Here is a 21,624-nt window from a genome sequence, read left to right as displayed (position 1 = left end):
TTCCTGATCCTATCCAACCTGGTCACTCCCACAGAAAACCTCAACATCTTCAGCTCTGCTTCCTGTCACATCACACCTGACATTTTTCTCCAGCCGATCCAGCCTGCCTGGACACGCTTCTTCACTTCTTTTCCCACACTCTCCATTGCTCTGGACAGTTGACCCCAAGTACTTAAAATCCTCCACCTTCTTTATCTCTTCTCCCTGTAGCATCACTCTTGCACTTGGATCCCTCTCATTCACACACATATATTCCGTCTTGCTGCGACTGATCTTCATTCCTCTCTTTCCAGGGCATATCTCCACATCTCTAGTTTCTCCGCCACCTGTTCCCTGTTCTCGCTACAAATCACAATGTCATCTGCAAACATCATGGTCCAAGGAGATTCTTGTCTAACATCGTCTGTCAGCCTGTCCATCACCCTAGCAAATAAGAAGGGGCTCAGAGCTGACCCCTGGTGGAATCCCACCTCCACCTTGAATTCCTCCGTCACACCAACAGCACACCTCACAACTGTCCTACAGTCATTATACATGTCTTGCACCGCTCTGACATACTTTTGCGTCACTCCAGAGTTCCTCATGCAATACCACAGCTCTTCTCTGGGCACCCTGTCATATGCTTTCTCCAGATCTACAAAGACACAATGCAATTCCTTCTGACCTTCTCTGTACTTCTCTATCAGCATTCTTAAAGCAAACACCGCATCTGTCGTAGTCTTTTTTGGCATGAAGCCATACTGCTGCTCACAAATGTTCACGTCTGCTCTTAGTCTAGCTTCGACTACTCTTTCCCACACTGTAAACCCGAACAGTACTACTGACTTAAAGTCATTGAGGTCAGTCAACTCAAAAGCCGATTTTTTGTTTCAAAAACTCAAACGTTTTGAGTTTTTGAATGAGTCCTGCGTTTTTAATTTGCAGTAGATCAATACTTTTGAGTTCATGGCAATCGTTTACTCAAACATTTTGAGTTCACGGCAGGAAGCTGCCTGATGACGTCAGTGCGTGCTCTCATTGGACGCCATTTGAATTCTCAACGGCTGAATCTGGCAGAGACCGACGGATTATTTATTTTAAATTAGGGTGGAAAGACATGAAGTCCAAGATGGCGCCCGAGTAGGCAGCCTCAGCAAGTGCTCTCATGAGCCTTGCTTTTTTTGGTTGTTTTTGTCTTGTTTTGTGTTTTCTTTTGTCACTTTGTGTTGTTGTGCATCGTGTGGAACGGATACAGATTGTTTTTCAGCATTTTTGACCACGACATTCATCAAGGAGGAGACTGTGCTGAGCGGTTGTGCTTTTTCGGCAGCATGAATATGCCAGTACTGTTTTTGAATGGGAGGAATGTCGGAGCCATTCGACTGCCATCGCTGGACACCGAAGGGGCCATTGTGCTTTTTTGCGCCTGTAATGGGCAGCATCTTCACAGCCCCGCTTTGTTTAGCGGAAAGGTCAGTGCTGTTGGACAGTCTGCGGCTAGATGGATGCATGGCTTGGGGAACCCGCGATAAGAAGAAAGGAGCGTCAGCGCAGAGCGCCGATGCGTATGTGGAACTGTTGCAGCTTGGAATTGAAGCAGATTTATGTGGAACAGGAGATGTGAGACAATCTCTTTTCGTCAATGGATGCTACAGCTGCGTGTTTGCTTTCAACATTTAGCTTGTAGTCGACGTGCACATTCCACCATGATGTCCCTGATCCACTGGTGGAAAGACGCTTTGATCCTCTCCTCTTTCATCTAGAACTGCTTCATGTCATCACAAAGAGGGTACAGCAAGTCCTGAAGAATGAATGTCTCTCTGTGTCTTTGTTTTGTCATATTGTCTCTATGCTGTCATATTATTTGTTAGTTTTTTTGGTTCTTTTGACTTCAAGACGGCGCCGCGAGAGTGGCTGCCTTTCCAGCAGCTCATGTATTTTGTTTTTCTACTTTCATTCCTTTCATCACTTTGCTGCTGTGAAATGTAAATTTCTCCACTGTGAGACTTATAAAGGCATATCCAATCCAAACAATCGTATTTAATATACTATATATTGGATTGGATTGGATATGCCTTTATTAGTCTCACAGTGGAGAAATTTACATTTCACAGCAGCAAAGTGATGAAAGGAATGAAAGTAGAAAAACAAAATGTAGACTACAAGGACCCAGTGTGTCAATGCTGTAGTCGCTCCACAGGAAAGGAATATTTTGGAAAGTCCGTTTGGGGCATTATATCCGCCGCTCGAGCCAAGGACTTCTCCTAATGAGCTCTTCTGTGGTAAGTAGGAATGTTTGTTAAACGTCTCTTGTTTGTTGAAAGACACAGCAGGGTTATTAGGAGAATTGTACCGCGAAGGTTTGTTTGGGCGGTGGTGGAGTAATATCTATCTCGGGGTGTTGCGAGTTATGTTTGTGTCCGCCAAGGTTCGACAATAATAGTCAAATGGGTGTTAAATTAAGTTTTATATGAACTTCAAAAGTTATAAGGGTCACCCGAAATCCACCACACAGATGCTGCAACGCCAGCAGGTTGGTGCTTTGAGTTAACTTTGTTTTAAACGGCAGCACAATAAGTCATGCTAATTCAACGTGCAACATTTGTGCTGCCGTTTTAAGAAGGCACTAAGTAAATATAATGCTAGCCAAATGAAATATCACTCTGTACAATTGGTGTAGTTTTAAATGGTCATTCATGTGTAAACATAAAACTTTTTAAATGTAATTTTGAAACTGCAAACACCATTTTTCAAACTGCAAACACCTGACTGGCTTGATGGCATCATTTAATCTGGTAAATTAGATTTATTCAATTTAAAAAGTAAACATGGATCAAGGTGTTTTATTAAATTAAATGATTAGATTTGTTGTCTCTTTTTTCTATTCAACCTTTTAGCCCCAGGGTGGAAATTGAGTAACACCACCATTATCTAAGGTATGTTTACATTTTTATTAATGCTACATGATTAATTACCCGAATCATATTAAAAATAATACATGTATGTATTTTTTTTATATTGAACAGAATTTTACCTAAACTTAATTCTCCATAGGTATCCATAGGCCACTGTCTTGGGTTTGAGATGCTGAAGACAAGTACTGCAATGTTAAGCTCCTGTCGCTTTCCCCAAATTAACTTGGCTTTTGATAAAGGAACAGCATATACACGAGACGCAGTCTGGCCCTTCGTGCTCTCCATGCATACCTACGAGAAGATGACTCACAGTTCTTCAAAACATGCAATGTATGTATTGCCTGACTTAACACAAATGTCTATTGATGTATTTTGCAGTGGGAAGAGGATCCAGACATTGAAAACCTTCCTGTCGCACTTCTCTCCGTGACAACTGACAATTAGCGCCATCTTGTTTAACCCCAACAGCATTTCTGTTGTGACAGAAGATGGCATTATTGTGAGATGTCTCCCCAGGTTGGCTGATACACACCTCCTCTTGTTTGATTTAATGTATGCACTGCATTTAGATTCTCCCAAAAAATTAATCCACACATTCACCTTCATTCAGAAAACACTGCTGTGTCTTGATGATAACAGACCACTCAAACCACCCCTGCTAAGTTTAAAAAATGCTTTGTTCCGCAATATTGAAGGCACCAGTGCCTCCAATATTACGGAACAAAGCAACACTGGATAAGTAATTTCATAGTTTTACTCTGCTTTGTATACCTAAACATTGATGTACTGGTTGTGACTGATTTTGTATTCATAATTTGATGTGTAAACCTGGATTTCACCAAAATGTATTTTTTCATTTCATGAATACTGTTTGTTTTTAGTAAGTTTTGCTTTGATTTGCACCTTATAACGAGTACATTGAAATGTATTCTCTTGTATTTATTGTCAGAGAATTTATTTTTTAACAGAACAGCAGAGTATAATTTGTTGTTTTTTTCTGTTTTGTTTTGTTGTTGTGTTTATTTCACATCTTTATCACGATGTTGTGTTAATTACTAAAAAAGAACTGCTCAGAGGTTTATTTGTTGTTTTGGTACGTGGACATGCTGTGCATTTGGTACTGTTATCATGAATGTTTTATCAAAGGTTGTTTTAAACCTTAATAAAAAAATGTGCACAGAAACAGACAAGGCAAATGTAAGTGCAGTATACATGAATATATTTTTTCAGGTAACATTATAAATTTGAGTTGGTTACGCTTAAATATGAAACCTAATTTTCTTAAAAATTAAAATAACAAGAAAACATTAGAGTAAACTGAAAGTACATCTTTTAAGTTCATTCAAACTCATAACATTTAAGTTCAGTCAAACTCATAAAATTTATTTCCACTACTCAAAATTTTTGAGTAAACTGTACTCAAAAATTTTGACGTAATCAGTTGCCATAAAAATTTTGAGTACTTTCAACTTGTTGGGTTTTACAGTGCAGTTTCATTGTATGGCTCATCAACTTTATTCCTCTGTAGTTAGTACAACTCTGCACATCTCCTTTGTTCTTTAAAATGGGCACGAGTACACTTCGTCTCCATTCTTCAGGCATCTGTTCACCATCTAAGATCTTGTTGAATAACCCAGTCAAGAACACCACCGCCACCTCTAACCTTTATGTCTATCTATCTCTATATCTATATCTATATATATACAGTAAAGTCTCGTTATATCGATATTCAAGGGAGTCCGAAAAAATATCGATATAACCGGGACTATCGATATATCCGACCCTGTTTGCATGTATATTTCTCCGTGCGTGCATAGAAATAGTATCGATATAACCGGGACTATCGATATATCCGATATCGATATAACGAGACTTTACTGTGTGTGTGTGTGTATATATATATATATATATATATATATATATATATATATAGTTTTTTTTTTCAGCCAGACTCAGTCCCTACCCCGCGTGTATAGCAAGTGATTATTGAGTCCCTAAGTAGTTTATTATTATTTATTTTAAGGTCACCCACCAGGTTTGAGCATCAGCTGAGCCACTTTGCTGAGGTACGTGGTCACGACAAAGGGAAGCCTCTGATTTTGCTGGTGAACTCCATTCTTCACCATGTCCAGCAAGTAAAGTACCTGTTACGAACACTGGTTACATTCATTTTCATTTTATTCTTAAGAATGTCCATTTTTTTGTACCTGTCGTTTCTCTCTGAAGCGTGCGGCCTCCAGGTGCTGGTAGAAACAGCTCAGCACGTGGTAGGCCGCCGCTCGCACTTTGGTGTGGTAGCTGCTCAGAGCGGCCAAGGTCAGACCGAGGGCGTGGCTCGAGACAAACTTGAAACAGTCCACCACAGACTCTGCCACGAGGAGACGTACGGGTGAAGGAGAGGGGGGTATGAGACAAGGGGCCGCGGGAGGCAAAATTGCCGTTTACGCACCTGGTCGGAGAATGGCGCTGAAGAGAGGGAGGAGGAAGCTCGGGTCGTACAAACCGCTGAGATCGTTCACAGCTTTGAAGTCGAATAGCTGCACTTTATCAGCCTGTAAATGTTCCAGAAATTGAGATGCAGGCGATAACAACTTTAAAAAAAGCTGAAAAGGCATTTATGTTTTCCATGAGTTGATGTATTTATTTATGTATACATTTTTGTATTTATGCATTTGTTTGTTTATCTATGTATTTGTTTTTTTTTATATATTTACCAGTTTGTTTATGTATGAATGTATGCATGTACTGTATGTATGCATGTATGCATGCATGTATGTATGCATGATTGCATGTATGTATGATTGCATCTATACAGTTATGTATCTATTATTTTTGGGGTCAAATGAAAATTGCGCTGATGCAACATTTTACCAAGCAAACCTGTGGGATAATCCTGCGCAGCTGCGGATAGTGTGCAATGGTTTGGAGCATCTTGTCAGCGTTCAGCAAGGCCAAGAGGTCATCCGAGTGGGTCTGCTTCCAAAGGGACGATCCCAAACTCTTCCTGGTTTTGTGGTGCTCCAAAGCTGCTTTCCCCCAAATAATAGATCTGTGGGGGGAATTTTTAAAGCGTGACTGGATTGGTCATTAGTTATCTATTCGTGAATAGGAAGAGGAAATTAAATGATACTCACTGAAATTTGATAAGACTGACATTATTGTTTTCATATTCCTGAAGGAGCAGATGTATTGTCTGATCTGTTTTCAAAAGGCAATATGCAACGAAAAAAGTAGAATATCAAAGCTTTTGAAAGAGGTAATTCAAATATGTGAACATGACATAAGAAAATACAAATACACAAAAAATAAATACATACAAAATACAAAAACAATAATAAAACAATAAAATCAAACAAAAAACAAACAAACAAACAGATAAAAAAAGAAATTCATAAATAAATACTCATAATCATAACATTTGATTATACAGATCTGGATTCCACCTCGCCTAAAATTACCTGTAGCGCCAAGCGTGGCTCCGTAAGCTCCCAAAAGTACCAAGAAATGATTCATGTTGCACACCGTTGGACATTTCTTTACCAAGCAAAGGAGGAGTGACACCAAAGCTTCTGTAAAAGCAAAAAAAAATAAAATAAAAAAAGCCCAACTATTTACAGGTAACATCCGACTTATGACCCGGTTCCGTTCCGACCAAACGGCCATTAAGTCAAAATGGTCGTAAGTCGAAATCCATGCAAATGTTGACGAGAGACATGGTGCTAAATGACTCTCAAATGATCTGATTTGGTGGCGGGCGGGGTCTGGGTCGCCAGTGTTCTACTGGTTGCCCTCTCCCCAGCCTTACCCTGCTCTCTGCGCAGACACGTGGCCCGACTCGTGGGCCCGACTCGTGGGCCCGACTCGTGGGCCCGACTCGTGGGCCCGACTCGTGGGCCCGACTCGTAGGCCCGACTCGTAGGCCCGACTCGTAGGCCCGACGCGGCATTCTCGTCGCGGTGATCCCACGCGCCTGAGCACTGATGCCCGACCCGCCTCAGCTCTAGTCCTGGCTGCGTCGCGGCCAGGGTTCGGGGGACCCTTCCCCACTTCATGTCGCAGCGGTCCCGCGCCCACAAGTGCCGATGCCCACCGAACTCTGCTCTAGTTCTGGCCGCATCGCGGGCGGCGTCAGTGGACATTCCCCCTACGGTGCCATCACGCGGTCGATTGCTGTGCGAACGTGAGATGCTGCCCAAAATTGTCGGATGCGTTGCCGGGCTGCTAGCGCGTTGCGGTGCCATGCGTAGAGTTAAAATAAAAAAATATAGGGTCTGGCGGTCGTGGTCGTAAGTATGGGTGGTCGTAAGTCGTGCCGGTCCTAAGTCGAATGTTAAGTGTATTGAAAAAGCCAGAATTCAACTGTTCTGTTATTTCGGAGCTATTTGCGCACCTTTGGCTTGCCTCCTGCTCAAGCCGTCGTCGTCAGAGTCCAACATGGTGGGCAGGAACAAGGAGTGGCTGCTGGTCATCATGTGGACAGTCGCTAGTGTGATAAAACCGTTTGGGATGGCGTCGGGCTGGTAGATGACTTCCAAAATGCTCCTCAGAGTGTTGAGGAAATGTTCATTGTTATAGCGGCTCCTGCAGAAGAACACACCAATAATTACATTTCTTTTTCAATGAAGGAAAGAATAAATAACAATTCACTCACTTCAGTCCATTCTTCACAAAGGCGTTCCAATCGGCCGCATCAATCTCGTCGGGTGATGTCTGTACAGAGATGACATGCGGTCAAAACGCAAAAACAATAAAACCATTCATTCAATGAACCGCAGAAAATAGAAAGAATGACAAATTGGCAGACGGGAAATGTTCTTGCAAGTGCCCCGTTATCCTACCACGAGTGTCTGCAGTCTTTCCAAGATGCGCCGCTCGTGGGTGCAGGTGGCTACGGACTGATTTTTGCCGCCCCCAAAAGAAGCGATCAGACACTTTAGGGCCGATGTGGTGACTCGCTTCCTCCACATGCCTTCTTCTGGACAGTTACGTAACTTCTCTGTGATGAAATTAACCAGCTGCCATCTAACAAGGGCGGGGAAGGGTAAAAAAAAAAAAAATGAGAATCAGACATATTCTGAGCCAATTATTTGTTAAATGCCATCTACATGTCACCTTTCAAAACTGTTCTCCTTCTGCAGAGCATCCGGCAAGATGTTTATCAAGTCCCTGATGTCATCGATGTTCGCGGAGAGCTCGATCAGAGCTGCCAGGATTTCAACCACAATGGCAGCTTGGGTTACCTCTCCCAGAGCAGACTGGATCAACTTGGGCAGGAGATTCTTTGTCAGGGCTTTTAAAACAGTTTTCTGGACTGCAAAAATAAATCAAGACACAAAATCAAATCAGATCAAGTAGAAAGTGACTGGCAGACTTATTTTATTTAAATTGAATGAGATGAGTTTTATTTGTTTTCCCAAGTCTTGTTTTGATCAGACTAAAAATTAAATTTGACATTACAGTTTCTGGCTTTGCATACATTTTTTGTTCAATGATGATTTGTAGCATTTTAGACACTTTAAAAATGTTCCCCTATTTAATTTATATGAAAGTATTCAGTAAATTAATATATAGATCCGCCATTGATCAGATCCGGATTCAAACCTGATTCACAGCTTTTGACTGCGCACAAATTTGGAATTGCGACAAATTTAAAATCAAGCTTAAAGAACGAGATTCAAATTGGATTCGACAAAGAAGTAACAAACGGAACATTTACTTATTTTAATTAGTTAGATAATCTTGTGATTTAATGGACAAACTGGAACAGATATGGATTCAGATTGGCTTGACATTACAGCTTTGGCTACACACAAAAAAATAATCAACAACACATTGAACAAATCGGTTTAAAAATATCAAACTCCGTTGCGGAAAAAAGATGAGTCCAAATTTGCTCACAAATACACAGTCGTTTGCCGGTGCATTTTATTCTGCTGTTTGAACGGCAGAGGTACTAAAAGAGCAAACGAAACGTACATTTTGCCATCGCTTTCAAAACATACCGTCTTTGGGCATGGCCGGATCATCCCTCGCCGCCGCAAGCAAGTACGCTCTGATCAGCGGGAGGTAGGTTCCCATCATAGCGGTCACTTTCTGTAGGTTATCCGACTGCAGGCACCAGGTCTCAAAGTAGAGGCGCTGTGTGGACGAGTTGCTCAAAAGTAAGTCCGCGATGGCCACAGAGTCTCGGAGGGGACGGCCGAGACAGCGCTGTAGCACGTCGGCGTGGAGGAGTCTGGAACTTCCGGGCTCGTCCGACAGTATCTGGAGCAGGAAGGCCTCCACCGCCGGGCTGGAACAGGACAGCAGAAGTGTACCCAGCCCGCCCAGGTGAGCCTGCGACAAAAAGGGACCGTCGTCCCGGTTCTGATTCTCAGTGAGAATCCGCAGCGCGGCCTGGCCGTAGACGCTCAACTCGTCTTGCACGGTCACGAGCCTCTCCTGTGGGAGGAGGAGTAACGCGGACACCACGTCTCTCAATTTATGGGGGTCCATGTAGGCGTGCAAGGAGAGGAGGGCCTGGAAAGCTTTGGACTGAGTCCTGGGAGTCTGTGAATTGGTCACCAGCAGTTCCCTGTGCACGGCTTTTTGGATAGCATCGGCGTAGGGTGCGATAAGCTCCGTGTGACCCAGCTCACGCAGATCGGGGGCAGCCATCTTCAACAGGGCGGTGATGTCATCACTCAGCTGAGCGCAGACGCGCTTCAGTCGGACAGAGTTCAGAGAGTGCTGGGGCAGGGTGGCTTGTTCCAGAGACAGATACCACTGCTCCACGCAGGGATGTTTGAAAATGGAACTCAGGGCCGAGAGAAGCATCTAAAAATACAGGAGGCCACGATTGAGTCTTCTGGCTGGCAGATTCTCCACCAGTTATACTCAACAATCATCCTCCAAAAAAACGAACATGTCCATGTGTTTTTTGTTCCTCACCTGATCTCTGTCAGCCTCAACGTTGGACGACTGGTTGACATCCAGGAAGAGATCCGATCCATCTTGGTTGTCTTGTTTTATGGGTTCAGGCTCAGAAGGCACCGGCCAGCTTTGAAGCTTGACCACCAGATCTCGTAGCAATTGCATTAAGCTCTTCAAAATGGTCAAGCCAGCCTTTGACGTACCCTATGCAGAAGCCAAGCAAAATAAATAACACAAATGAGCATCATGACCGCAAACTGTTGGCTCTCTTACTGCGCCAAAGTTGTCCACAGATGATTTGATGTAGAGCAGAATCTGTTTGATGGACAGCAGATGGTCAGCGGCCGACATGGAAGCCACGGCATTCTCCACCTTTGTCCTAAAGCTGTCCTCCAGCATGGAATTTAAACCTTCCAGATACGCCGCTTTCAATAGAGCGGTGAATGATGACAATGTTTTATCCGGATGATATTCTGATGATTTAAACTGCAAGAAGAAGAAAAAAAATGTAGCGGACACTTTATTAGGGCCCCACAATAATGGGGACTTGATGACATCATACGTCTCTCACTCCGAATGATCGTCTGGTAAACATACTGTCAAATGCGTCTGAGATGAATGCCAGTGAACCAAAAAGGTGGGAGAACCGAAAATGCAATAAGTAAATAAATAAGTGGATAGATAAATAAACAGATAAATAAATAAATAAATAGAAAAATAAAAAATTGGATAGATAAATAAAAGCATAAATAAATGGATAAATACATAAATGGACAGACAGACGGACAGACAGACAGACAGACAGACATAAATGGGTTTCTGTAAATATTCCGTGTTAACGGATATTTATCTTCAGACAGAAAACTGAAACTGACCAGCTGCACTTGACACTGCTGCGGCAGCCACTTGGAGTAATATCGGTGAAGTCGCACGACGGAGTTGTGGGCGGCCACGGGCGGCTCGGAGGACGCCAGCTCTTTGTCGTACTGCAGCAGACCCAGGCACAGCGGAAGCGGGTCCCGCTGGCTGTGCAGGACATGACAGACCACGGCCGACAGGTACTCAAAAACAGCCCCTATCAGAGGTAAAGGCACACACTACTGTTTTAAAAAGTGGCTTTCACGCGGGAAAATAAATCGGGAACGTTTTGGAAGGTAAGAGAAAAAAATCAATGTGGCCTTGTCTTAGGAAACAATAAAAAGTTTGACTTGGTTGAGCAGTGGAGACGTGTTGGATATCAGAAAGGAAGTGCTTGTCACCTTTGTCTGGAGAAAGTTTGTTGCGAGCCTCCAAAGCGGCAGGAACAGCCACGCTGAAGGGGAAAGTCTGAACAATAAGGTCCTCGCTTAAAGGTGGCCCAAACTCATCGCCGTCGTCTTCGTTGCCCTCCATGATGACGTCCAGCATGTCCAAGACATCTGGCGGCAGGAAGGCGGAGCACACTTAAACAATCACACTCAAATTGGAATGGTTCGCTTCCCTCCCATTTCAGAGTCAGCAAAAAGCCCCAATTGTTGGATTGTTGTCCGTGAGATTAAGTGAGAATTGAGAAACATGTATTTTAAAAATGCGTTTTTATGAGTCTAAATATGAGTTTCAAGCATCTGTTGGTGCGATTTTAGCCATATTTTCATGGTCATGTGACAGAGTTAAAAATATATGTGATGTAATATTATTTTTACTTTTTTGTATATTATAACGGAAATCCTCATTTCATTTGTGTTTTCGTATATTTGTGAATTTCATCTCAATGAATTATTCTTAATTTTTACATTTAGTGATGGTCCCTCCATATTGAGAATTTTCATTAATGGATGTGGTTTCCTTGATGTGTGTCCCAAGTCATTCACCGCAATAAAAAAAGCATTTGCAATCGCTGTGCGCAATAGTAACGAGACAGGCTAACGGCTAGCTTAGTTTATCGTTCGCCTCTGAATGCAGATTTGTTAATCTGTGTGCAAATGCCCAAATGTGACTTTTGTGACTTGAAATTATATTATTTGTGTCAATTCCTCATATGCAAGGTCAGTCCGTCAGTGCTGAATAATTTCACCGCTGAATATTATTATTAATGTAACAAGGATTCATTACCGTGTGCATGCTTCATGCATGGTGTGGATGCATTTTAACGGGACTTAAAAACACCCACCTGCAGGCAGGTTTCCACCATGAGGCATCGCACAAGACATGTAAAAGGCTCACCATCGATATGCGACACGCACACACTGGCGGTGTCTCCCTCCTGGCTGCTCAGGTTGGACTGCTGATAAGCCGCCTCCTGCACCAGATTGGCGATTTGATCTGTGTATGTGTGCGAATGGCACACAAGCTTGATGAACACCTACAAAGAGGACATTGACCAATAATTCCCTGATGGTGACATCGTGATCATCATCTGAGGGAACCTCGACGAGCTTGCTCACACTCTCCAAGAACTGGATGACTGCCTCTTGCTGGCTGGGCTCGACTCGGTCCAGCTGGTCCAGCCAGAGTTCAAGTTCAGCCCAGGTGTGTTCAAATACACCACTGTCCTTCAAAACCTGAAGAAATATTTTTTTTTTTGGGGGGGGGGGGGGGGGGGGGGTCCCCAACACGTGTTGATTACAGCTAGAAAAAAACAATCTGTAATTTTCCATCGCACTCACTAGAGTAGCACAAATACACACATTTGGGTAAAGGGGGGCACGTATACAGTACGATGGGTGGCTTACTTTAATAACAAGCATTCGAGTGGAGGTCTTGAGTTGGCCACTGCGAGTCCCAACAAACATCTTGAGGAGCAGATAGAGAACGGACTTGCCGTTGTCAGCCGCCCCTTCCTGTGGGGAGCGATGAGGGTGGCAAAAAATGTTTGCATGTGGGGTACTCAAAAAAAAGAATAAGCACGGTTTTCCTGAACACTACTGTGACTCTGATGACTTTATTTTATTTATTTAACAGAGGGCTGGAGACAGTCTGATTTGAATAAAGGCGTGGGCATAACACTTCTCCCTTTTTCACATTCTTCTTACCTGAAGACGGAACCACGAGAATTTGCTGGGAGGGAGGTCTAAAGCCAGCTGTAGTATCTGATGCTGCAAGACAGGGGCAATCTCCTCGTTCATGGCTCCCTCTGACACAATGCCTTCGGAGAAAAAACATGGTGGAGGGGAGGGCAAGGCTGGGGGTTCACGAGGGTTCTGACAGACAAATCCGATAGTTTAGAAATAAAATGAATTACCTTTGAGGAGCTTGCTGAAGTCAAACTTGCATTGAGTGACCAAATACGGCACAACTTTTTGGTACAGACCAACGACCTGCAGGATGAGCGCCTTGAGCAGGATGAACTCTGGGGCCTCAGGAGCTGCAAAGTATTTTGTCCACTTGGTTGAAAGGACTCCATTTGAACAGGGATGCCCAATTTAAACACACAATCCAATAAACCTGACGTTGACACATGTGTACCTAATAAACTGGCCTGCTCCTCTTTCTCCGGTAGTTGCGTGCTGCTTTCGTCGTTTGTCTGACTTCCTTCCACTTTGTCCTTCTTGCTGAGTGACTGCCATTTTGAAACCACGCTCATCATATCGGGCAAAATCTAGGAAAACCGAGATGACTTCAGAAAAGAAGACGCTACATTCGTCGGGTCTTAAAATGACATTTTGTCCCATTCACCTTGCACATCATCTCCCTGTACTGCCGCACCAGGTCGGCCATGGTGGTCGGGGTGTATAAATCTGAACGGTGGTCGGTGAGGAACTCAATGTTCTTGTTGGCTTTCTTCAAGATGAAGCTCATCATGCTGAAGGTGGTGAGCTGCACCGCTGTGTTGGCAAGCTATCAAAAAACAAAACAAAAAACAAAGAGAAAAGCGAATTTTTGGTCGAGTTCAGGGATTCTCAGTTTGGGACACAGGTGGTGAAATTCTGTTTTGGAAGGTAAGAGAAAAAAATCAATGTGGCCTTGTCTTAGGAAACAATAAAAAGTTTGACTCGGTTGAGCAGTGGAGACGTGTTGGATATCAGAAAGGAAGTGCTTGTCACCTTTGTCTGGAGAAAGTTTGTTGCGAGCCTCCAAAGCGGCAGGAACAGCCACGCTGAAGGGGAAAGTCTGAACAATAAGGTCCTCGCTTAAAGGTGGCCCAAACTCATCGCCGTCGTCTTCGTTGCCCTCCATGATGACGTCCAGCATGTCCAAGACATCTGGCGGCAGGAAGGCGGAGCACACATAAACAATCACACTCAAATTGGAATGGTTCGCTTCCCTCCCATTTCAGAGTCAGCAAAAAGCCCCAATTGTTGGATTGTTGTCCGTGAGATTAAGTGAGAATTGAGAAACATGTATTTTAAAAATGCGTTTTTATGAGTCTAAATATGAGTTTCAAGCATCTGTTGGTGCGATTTTAGCCATATTTTCATGGTCATGTGACAGAGTTAAAAATATATGTGATGTAATATTATTTTTACTTTTTTGTATATTATAACGGAAATCCTCATTTCATTTGTGTTTTCGTATATTTGTGAATTTCATCTCAATGAATTATTCTTAATTTTTACATTTAGTGATGGTCCCTCCATATTGAGAATTTTCATTAATGGATGTGGTTTCCTTGATGTGTGTCCCAAGTCATTCACCGCAATAAAAAAAGCATTTGCAATCGCTGTGCGCAATAGTAACGAGACAGGCTAACGGCTAGCTTAGTTTATCGTTCGCCTCTGAATGCAGATTTGTTAATCTGTGTGCAAATGCCCAAATGTGACTTTTGTGACTTGAAATTATATTATTTGTGTCAATTCCTCATATGCAAGGTCAGTCCGTCAGTGCTGAATAATTTCACCGCTGAATATTATTATTAATGTAACAAGGATTCATTACCGTGTGCATGCTTCATGCATGGTGTGGATGCATTTTAACGGGACTTAAAAACACCCACCTGCAGGCAGGTTTCCACCATGAGGCATCGCACAAGACATGTAAAAGGCTCACCATCGATATGCGACACGCACACACTGGCGGTGTCTCCCTCCTGGCTGCTCAGGTTGGACTGCTGATAAGCCGCCTCCTGCACCAGATTGGCGATTTGATCTGTGTATGTGTGCGAATGGCACACAAGCTTGATGAACACCTACAAAGAGGACATTGACCATTAATTCCCTGATGGTGACATCGTGATCATCATCTGAGGGAACCTCGACGAGCTTGCTCACACTCTCCAAGAACTGGATGACTGCCTCTTGCTGGCTGGGCTCGACTCGGTCCAGCTGGTCCAGCCAGAGTTCAAGTTCAGCCCAGGTGTGTTCAAATACACCACTGTCCTTCAAAACCTGAAGAAATTTTTTTTTTGGGGGGGGGGGGGGGGGGGGGGGGGGGGGGGGGGGGGGGTCCCCAACATGTGTTGATTACAGCTAGAAAAAAACAATCTGTAATTTTCCATCGCACTCACTAGAGTAGCACAAATACACACATTTGGGTAAAGGGGGGCACGTATACAGTACGATGGGTGGCTTACTTTAATAACAAGCATTCGAGTGGAGGTCTTGAGTTGGCCACTGCGAGTCCCAACAAACATCTTGAGGAGCAGATAGAGAACGGACTTGCCGTTGTCAGCCGCCCCTTCCTGTGGGGAGCGATGAGGGTGGCAAAAAATGTTTGCATGTGGGGTACTCAAAAAAAAGAATAAGCACGGTTTTCCTGAACACTACTGTGACTCTGATGACTTTATTTTATTTATTTAACAGAGGGCTGGAGACAGTCTGATTTGAATAAAGGCGTGGGCGTAACACTTCTCCCTTTTTCACATTCTTCTTACCTGAAGACGGAACCACGAGAATTTGCTGGGAGGGAGGTCTAAAGCCAGCTGTAGTATCTGATGCTGCAAGACAGGGGCAATCTCCTCGTTCATGGCTCCCTCTGACACAATGCCTTCGGAGAAAAAACATGGTGGAGGGGAGGGCAAGGCTGGGGGTTCACGAGGGTTCTGACAGACAAATCCGATAGTTTAGAAATAAAATGAATTACCTTTGAGGAGCTTGCTGAAGTCAAACTTGCATTGAGTGACCAAATACGGCACAACTTTTTGGTACAGACCAACGACCTGCAGGATGAGCGCCTTGAGCAGGATGAACTCTGGGGCCTCAGGAGCTGCAAAGTATTTTGTCCACTTGGTTGAAAGGACTCCATTTGAACAGGGATGCCCAATTTAAACACACAATCCAATAAAGCTGACGTTGACACATGTGTACCTAATAAACTGGCCTGCTCCTCTTTCTCCGGTCGTTGCGTGCTGCTTTCGTCGTTTGTCTGACTTCCTTCCACTTTGTCCTTCTTGCTGAGTGACTGCCATTTTGAAACCACGCTCATCATATCGGGCAAAATCTAGGAAAACCGAGATGACTTCAGAAAAGAAGACGCTACATTCGTCGGGTCTTAAAATGACATTTTGTCCCATTCACCTTGCACATCATCTCCCTGTACTGCCGCACCAGGTCGGCCATGGTGGTCGGGGTGTATAAATCTGAACGGTGGTCGGTGAGGAACTCAATGTTCTTGTTGGCTTTCTTCAAGATGAAGCTCATCATGCTGAAGGTGGTGAGCTGCACCGCTGTGTTGGCAAGCTATCAAAAAACAAAACAAAAAACAAAGAGAAAAGCGAATTTTTGGTCGAGTTCAGGGATTCTCAGTTTGGGACACAGGTGGTGAAATTCTTCAAAATGGACAATAAAATTGCCTCAAATGCCATCTTACAACAATTTGCATGACACTGAAGGACAAATCAGTTGATTTTGTTTCCTTCTTATTAAAAAGATTCAGTTGTATTTAACTTTCAAACTTCACCAAGCATCGATGAGAAGGTTTCTTCAGCCGTCATCTGTACTTTTTTTTAAAATAAACTTTCGTATGCAGAGGCAGATGATCTACGCATTAAAATATCAGCCCTTCTCAGTAGGGCCAAACTACCTCCATCCAACAAAACATTAGAAGAGACAAAGGCGTTAACTACTCTACAAAAAATATTACTATTTTGCCAGCAGACAAGGGCAGATGCACAGTGCTTCTCAACACATTGGATTATGATGACAAAATAAATAGGTTAATCAGTGATTCTAACACTTATGAGCAACTAAAAAGGAACCCTTCCAATAGATACAAGAAAGAAATGATAGACTGTCTCCAAACGTTAGAGAAAGGAAAACATATAGACAAACAGATGTATTTTAGATTATACCCGGGAGAGGCCACGCCATGTATCTATGGCCTGCCAAAAATACATAAAGAAGGGTTCCCCCTCAAACCCATTGTTTGTAGCATTGACTCCTCTACATACAATGTAGCCAAATATTTAAAGACTATCTTAGCTCCGTTGGTTGGTAACACAGAATATAACGTAGAGAACACCACAGGGTTTGGAGAGAGGATCAAAGACCTCATATTGGAACCTGAGGAAACTTTGGCATCTTACGATGTGACTTCTCTCTTTACATCTGTCCCAACCCCAGCAGCAGTCTCAATGGTGAGGACGAGACTGCTGGCGGATGTTTCTCTGCATGAAAGAACCAAACTTAAACCGGATCACATCTGCCAATTATTGGAAATCTGCCTTAATACTACGTATTTTTAATTTCGGAAGAAATTTTATAAACAAATTCATGGTTGTGCTATGGGCTCACCAGTTTCACCCATACTGGCTAATCTGCACATGGAAGAGATGGAGAAACAGGCCCTCACATCCTTCCCGGGGACAAAACCTAGACACTGGTTTAGATATGTGGACGATACTATTGTCATAATTAAAAAACAAGAAATTCAATCCTTCACAGATCACCTCAACTCTGTAGACATCAACATTAAATTTACTCGTGAGGACATTAAAGAGAACCAACTAGCCTTCTTGGATTGTAAAGTAATTATAAAAGAGGACAGAGCGCTAAAAACAGAAGTCTTTAGGAAGGCTACGCACACTGACCAATACTTACTTTTTGACTCTAACCACCCTTTACAACACAAACTAGAGGTTATCAGAACCCTCCAGCATAGGGCTAAACTAATACCAACTAGCATTGAAGGTAGAGAAAAGGAGTCAAAACATATCAGGAGAGCACTCACTAACTGTCGGTACCCTCAGTGGTCATTCAATAAATGTCAGAAAGAAAGAATAGGGAATGAAACCAAAAATTCTCAAGATACAAAAAGGAGAGGAGTTGCAGTACCTTACATTGCAGGAGTTCCTGAAAAATTACAGTGTCCTTTGGCAACACAAAATTCCTACTTATTTCAAACCGATAAACACGTTAAGGCAAAAATTAGTGCATCCAAAAGATAGGCTACCAAATGAAAAACAAAGTAATGTAGTTTATTCAATACATTGTAAGAATAAAAATTGTAAAGAGCAGTACATTGGGGAGACTCAACAAATTCTCAAAAAAAGACTTTATCAACATCACCGACACACCAAAATCTACAAGGTTTTTCAGGGCTGCTCGCGAGCGGCGTAGTAGCTCTGTACGGAGCTTTGAGACGCCGGCGTCGGAGGGGTAAGCGAGCCGGCGTGCTCATTATGCTACGGCAGTGTGGATTTCGAACGCCGCTCCCATCGATCCACCTCGCTAATCTACGCTCGCTACCAAACAAGATGGACGAACTTCTTCTCACAAAAACGAATAAAATATTTGCACGCTCTGCTGCGCTGTACTTCACTGAGACCTGGCTCAGTGACCACCACCCGGATTCCGCGCTACACCTACCCGGCTTCCGTCTCCTCAGAGCCGACCGCGACACGGAGCAATCGGGGAAATCCAAAGGTGGTGGAATATGCTTCTACATCAACGAAGAATGGTGCACCGATGTCACGATGCTCGACGCACACTGCAGTCCTGGCTTGGAATCACTGTCTCTCAACGCCACGTGAGTTCGCTTCCTTTATTCTCGTCGCCGTGTACATCGCGCCACAAGCTAATGCTAACGCGTGTATACAAACGCTAGCGGACCATGTAAACCAACTCGAACTTAAATATCCAGAGTCACTCCTGATCATTTTGGGTGATTTTAATCAAACACGTCTAAACCGTGAACTTCCCAAATATAAGCAGCATATTGACTGTTTCACCAGAGAAGGAAACATTCTAGATCACTGTTACAACCGGTCTGTTGCGCATGCAGCATTGGGTCTTTCTGACTACTATTTAATCCACTTAATTCCAACATACAGACAGAAACTCAAATGTGTAAAACCGGTAGTCAAGACAGTTAAAAAATGGACTGATGAAGCAAAGTTAGCGCTACAAGAATGCTTAGACTGCACTAATTGGAGCGTCTTTGAAACTTCAACGGGCACATTGGATGAATACACAGACACTGTAAAATCATACAATAGTTTCTGTGAGGACATGTGTGTACCAACAAAGTCCTTCCGCTCATTCAACAACAACAAGCCATGGTTCACTCCCAAACTCAGGCAGCTTAGGAAAGAGAAAGAGTCCGCATTTAGAAGCGGCGATCGAGCGCTTTACAAACTCGCCCGAAACAGATTGACAAAGGAAATTAACATTGCAAAGAAGAGTTATGCGGAGAGGCTTAACAAACAATTCTCCGCTACCGACTCTGCATCGGTGTGGAATGACCTGAAAGCAATAACAAATTATCGTTTACCATCACCCCAAGCAGTGTACAACAATGGTCTGGCTGATGACCTTAATACATACTTTTGCCGATTTGAAAAGGACACCCCCATTTCCCTGGTTTGCCCACCATTACCAGAAACTACCGTATCTCCGCCCTCTGCCCTACAGATCCACGAACTGGACGTGAGACGGCTCTTCAAGCAGCAGAAGATCAAGAAAGCTGCGGGACCTGACAGAGTGTCCCCCTCCTGCCTGAAAGTCTGCGCTGACCAGCTGGCTCCAGTCTTCACACGAATCTTCAACAGATCCCTGGAACAGTGTGAAGTCCCATCCTGCTTCAAACAGTCTACTATCGTCCCAGTTCCAAAGAAACCAGCACCCTCTGGATTGAACGACTACAGACCTGTCGCTCTGACGTCTGTGGTCATGAATGAAGTCCTTTGAACGCCTCGTGCTGAACCACCTAAAGAACATCACCTCTGCTAGATCCTCTTCAGTTTGCCTACCGGGCAAACAGGTCTGTGGAGGATGCAGTCAACATCGGACTGCACCACATCCTCGACCACCTCGACAACACAGGAACCTACGCAAGGATCCTGTTTGTGGACTACAGCTCTGCGTTCAATACCATCAAACCAGAACTCCTCATCCCTAAACTTCTCCAGCTTGGAGTGTCCCCTACGATCTGCCAGTGGGTCCTCAGCTTCCTGACAGGACGGACACAACAGGTCAGTGTCATGATCTGGTTGGCGACCAACGGGGGGCGCTGTCGGCCCCGCCTACACCTGCACAGGTGCTGGTCGTCCCGATCAGATTGGCGACCAGTGGGTAGTGACGTCAGCCCTGCCTGCAGCCTCGCAGGTGTTGGTCGTTTAATCATTGACACTTAAAAGGACACCCAGCACGACCATCCGGGGCCGGTCCATTGTTTGTTTGCCGCTTGTTTGCTGCATGCATTGTGTATGTGTTTGTTTAACCTTGGCGGACTTTTACTCTTGGTCTTCTTTTGCTACTTTGTATTTTTTCCATTCAGATGATGATGTTTTACATTTTGTTCCTGCTGACCTTTATTTTAATACAATTTGTCAAACAACCTCCTGCTCCCTCCTGCCTGCTTCTTGGGATCTGCACCCGCCATCACCACCTCGCAAACCGTGACAGTCAGACTGGGGAAAATATCATCCTCAACACGAACCACGAGCACTGGAGCCCCGCAGGGATGCGTCCTCTCTCCATTGCTCTTCTATGTCTACACAAACGACTGCACCTCAACGCACGCAGCTGTCAAATTCATAAAGTTCGCAGACGACACCACGGTCATCGGTCTCATCAAAGACGGCGACGAGTCTGCGTACCGAGCTGGAGCTCTGGTGCAGCCGTCACAAACTGGAGCTGAACACGCTCAAGACAGTAGAGATGATCGTGGGCTTCAGGAAACATCCATCACCACAGCTACCCCTCACACCATCCAACTGCCTGGTGTCAACCGTTGAGACCTTCAAGTTCCTGGGAATCAGTCTCCCAGGACATGAAGTGGGAGGTCAACACCAACTCTATCCTAAAAAAGGCCCAACAGAGAATGTACTTCCTGAGGCTGCTAAAGAAGCATGACCTGCCACAGAAAATGCTGCAACATTTCTACACGGCTGTCATCGAATCCATCCTGTGTTCTTCCATCACTGTTTGGTTCGGGGCCGCCACAAAAATGGACAAAATCCGACTTCAACAGACAGTTAGGACGGCGGAAAAAAATTATTGGCACCGCCCTACCCACTCTCGAGGACTTGCACACTGCAAGACTCCAAACTAGGGTGCGGGAAATCATACTGGACCCTCCGCACCCTGCCCACCACCTTTTCCAGCTACTCCCCTCAGGCAGGCGCTACCGATCCATGCGCACCAAATCCAGCAGACATTCAAACAGCTTCTTCCCCCAAGCCATTAACTCTTTGAACAGTAGCCCAAATTGAATTGTATAGTGCACCGGTGTCCAAACTACGGCCCGCGGGCCAACTGCGGCCCACAGTCCATTTTTAATTGGACTGTGAAATTTTATAAACAGAATGGAATATGGCCCGCACTTCAAATTTTGCCCGCACTTATACGTTTTAACACCAGGGGGAGCTACTGTTGATCAAGGAGTTGCTCCAACAAAAATGCCAATCCCAGAAGAAATTTACCCAGTTACTAAACATGGCAGACCAAAGAAGCGAAAGGTAGAA

At 44.1% G+C, this 21,624-nt stretch overlaps 1 protein-coding gene and 1 long non-coding RNA gene across 2 annotated transcripts in view; one reads left to right on the top strand and one right to left on the bottom strand.

The window, feature by feature from the left end:
* The window catches only part of urb1 (URB1 ribosome biogenesis homolog), a 37,668-nt gene that overhangs the window by 5,756 nt on the left and 10,288 nt on the right, over window positions 1-21,624 (bottom strand). The window contains exons 11-32 of the mRNA XM_089013721.1: window positions 16,238-16,399; window positions 16,028-16,160; window positions 15,804-15,926; window positions 15,595-15,707; window positions 15,295-15,402; window positions 14,993-15,109; window positions 14,772-14,910; window positions 13,829-13,987; window positions 10,682-10,881; window positions 10,080-10,292; window positions 9,825-10,010; window positions 8,897-9,710; window positions 8,007-8,205; window positions 7,733-7,916; window positions 7,546-7,604; window positions 7,285-7,475; window positions 6,353-6,463; window positions 6,029-6,092; window positions 5,775-5,943; window positions 5,344-5,446; window positions 5,102-5,262; window positions 4,927-5,038 (exon numbers count right to left, since the gene is read on the bottom strand). Of these exons, the coding sequence (XP_088869847.1) occupies window positions 4,927-5,038; window positions 5,102-5,262; window positions 5,344-5,446; window positions 5,775-5,943; window positions 6,029-6,092; window positions 6,353-6,463; window positions 7,285-7,475; window positions 7,546-7,604; window positions 7,733-7,916; window positions 8,007-8,205; window positions 8,897-9,710; window positions 9,825-10,010; window positions 10,080-10,292; window positions 10,682-10,881; window positions 13,829-13,987; window positions 14,772-14,910; window positions 14,993-15,109; window positions 15,295-15,402; window positions 15,595-15,707; window positions 15,804-15,926; window positions 16,028-16,160; window positions 16,238-16,399 (3,820 nt within the window). The remainder of the gene's footprint in view (window positions 1-4,926; window positions 5,039-5,101; window positions 5,263-5,343; window positions 5,447-5,774; window positions 5,944-6,028; window positions 6,093-6,352; window positions 6,464-7,284; window positions 7,476-7,545; window positions 7,605-7,732; window positions 7,917-8,006; window positions 8,206-8,896; window positions 9,711-9,824; window positions 10,011-10,079; window positions 10,293-10,681; window positions 10,882-13,828; window positions 13,988-14,771; window positions 14,911-14,992; window positions 15,110-15,294; window positions 15,403-15,594; window positions 15,708-15,803; window positions 15,927-16,027; window positions 16,161-16,237; window positions 16,400-21,624) is intronic.
* On the top strand, window positions 18,122-20,496 carry LOC148888056 (uncharacterized). Its single transcript, XR_016117161.1, has 2 exons — window positions 18,122-18,686; window positions 19,571-20,496. It is a non-coding gene; the product is annotated as an uncharacterized LOC148888056 (long non-coding RNA).

This window comes from Hippocampus bargibanti, linkage group LG14 (genome assembly GCF_051943395.1).
Source record: "Hippocampus bargibanti isolate YZ-2025 linkage group LG14, ASM5194339v1, whole genome shotgun sequence".
NCBI classification, from domain to species: Eukaryota; Metazoa; Chordata; class Actinopteri; order Syngnathiformes; family Syngnathidae; genus Hippocampus; species Hippocampus bargibanti.
Note: the sequence above shows the minus strand (reverse complement) of the source record. Positions and strands in the feature narration are given on the sequence as shown.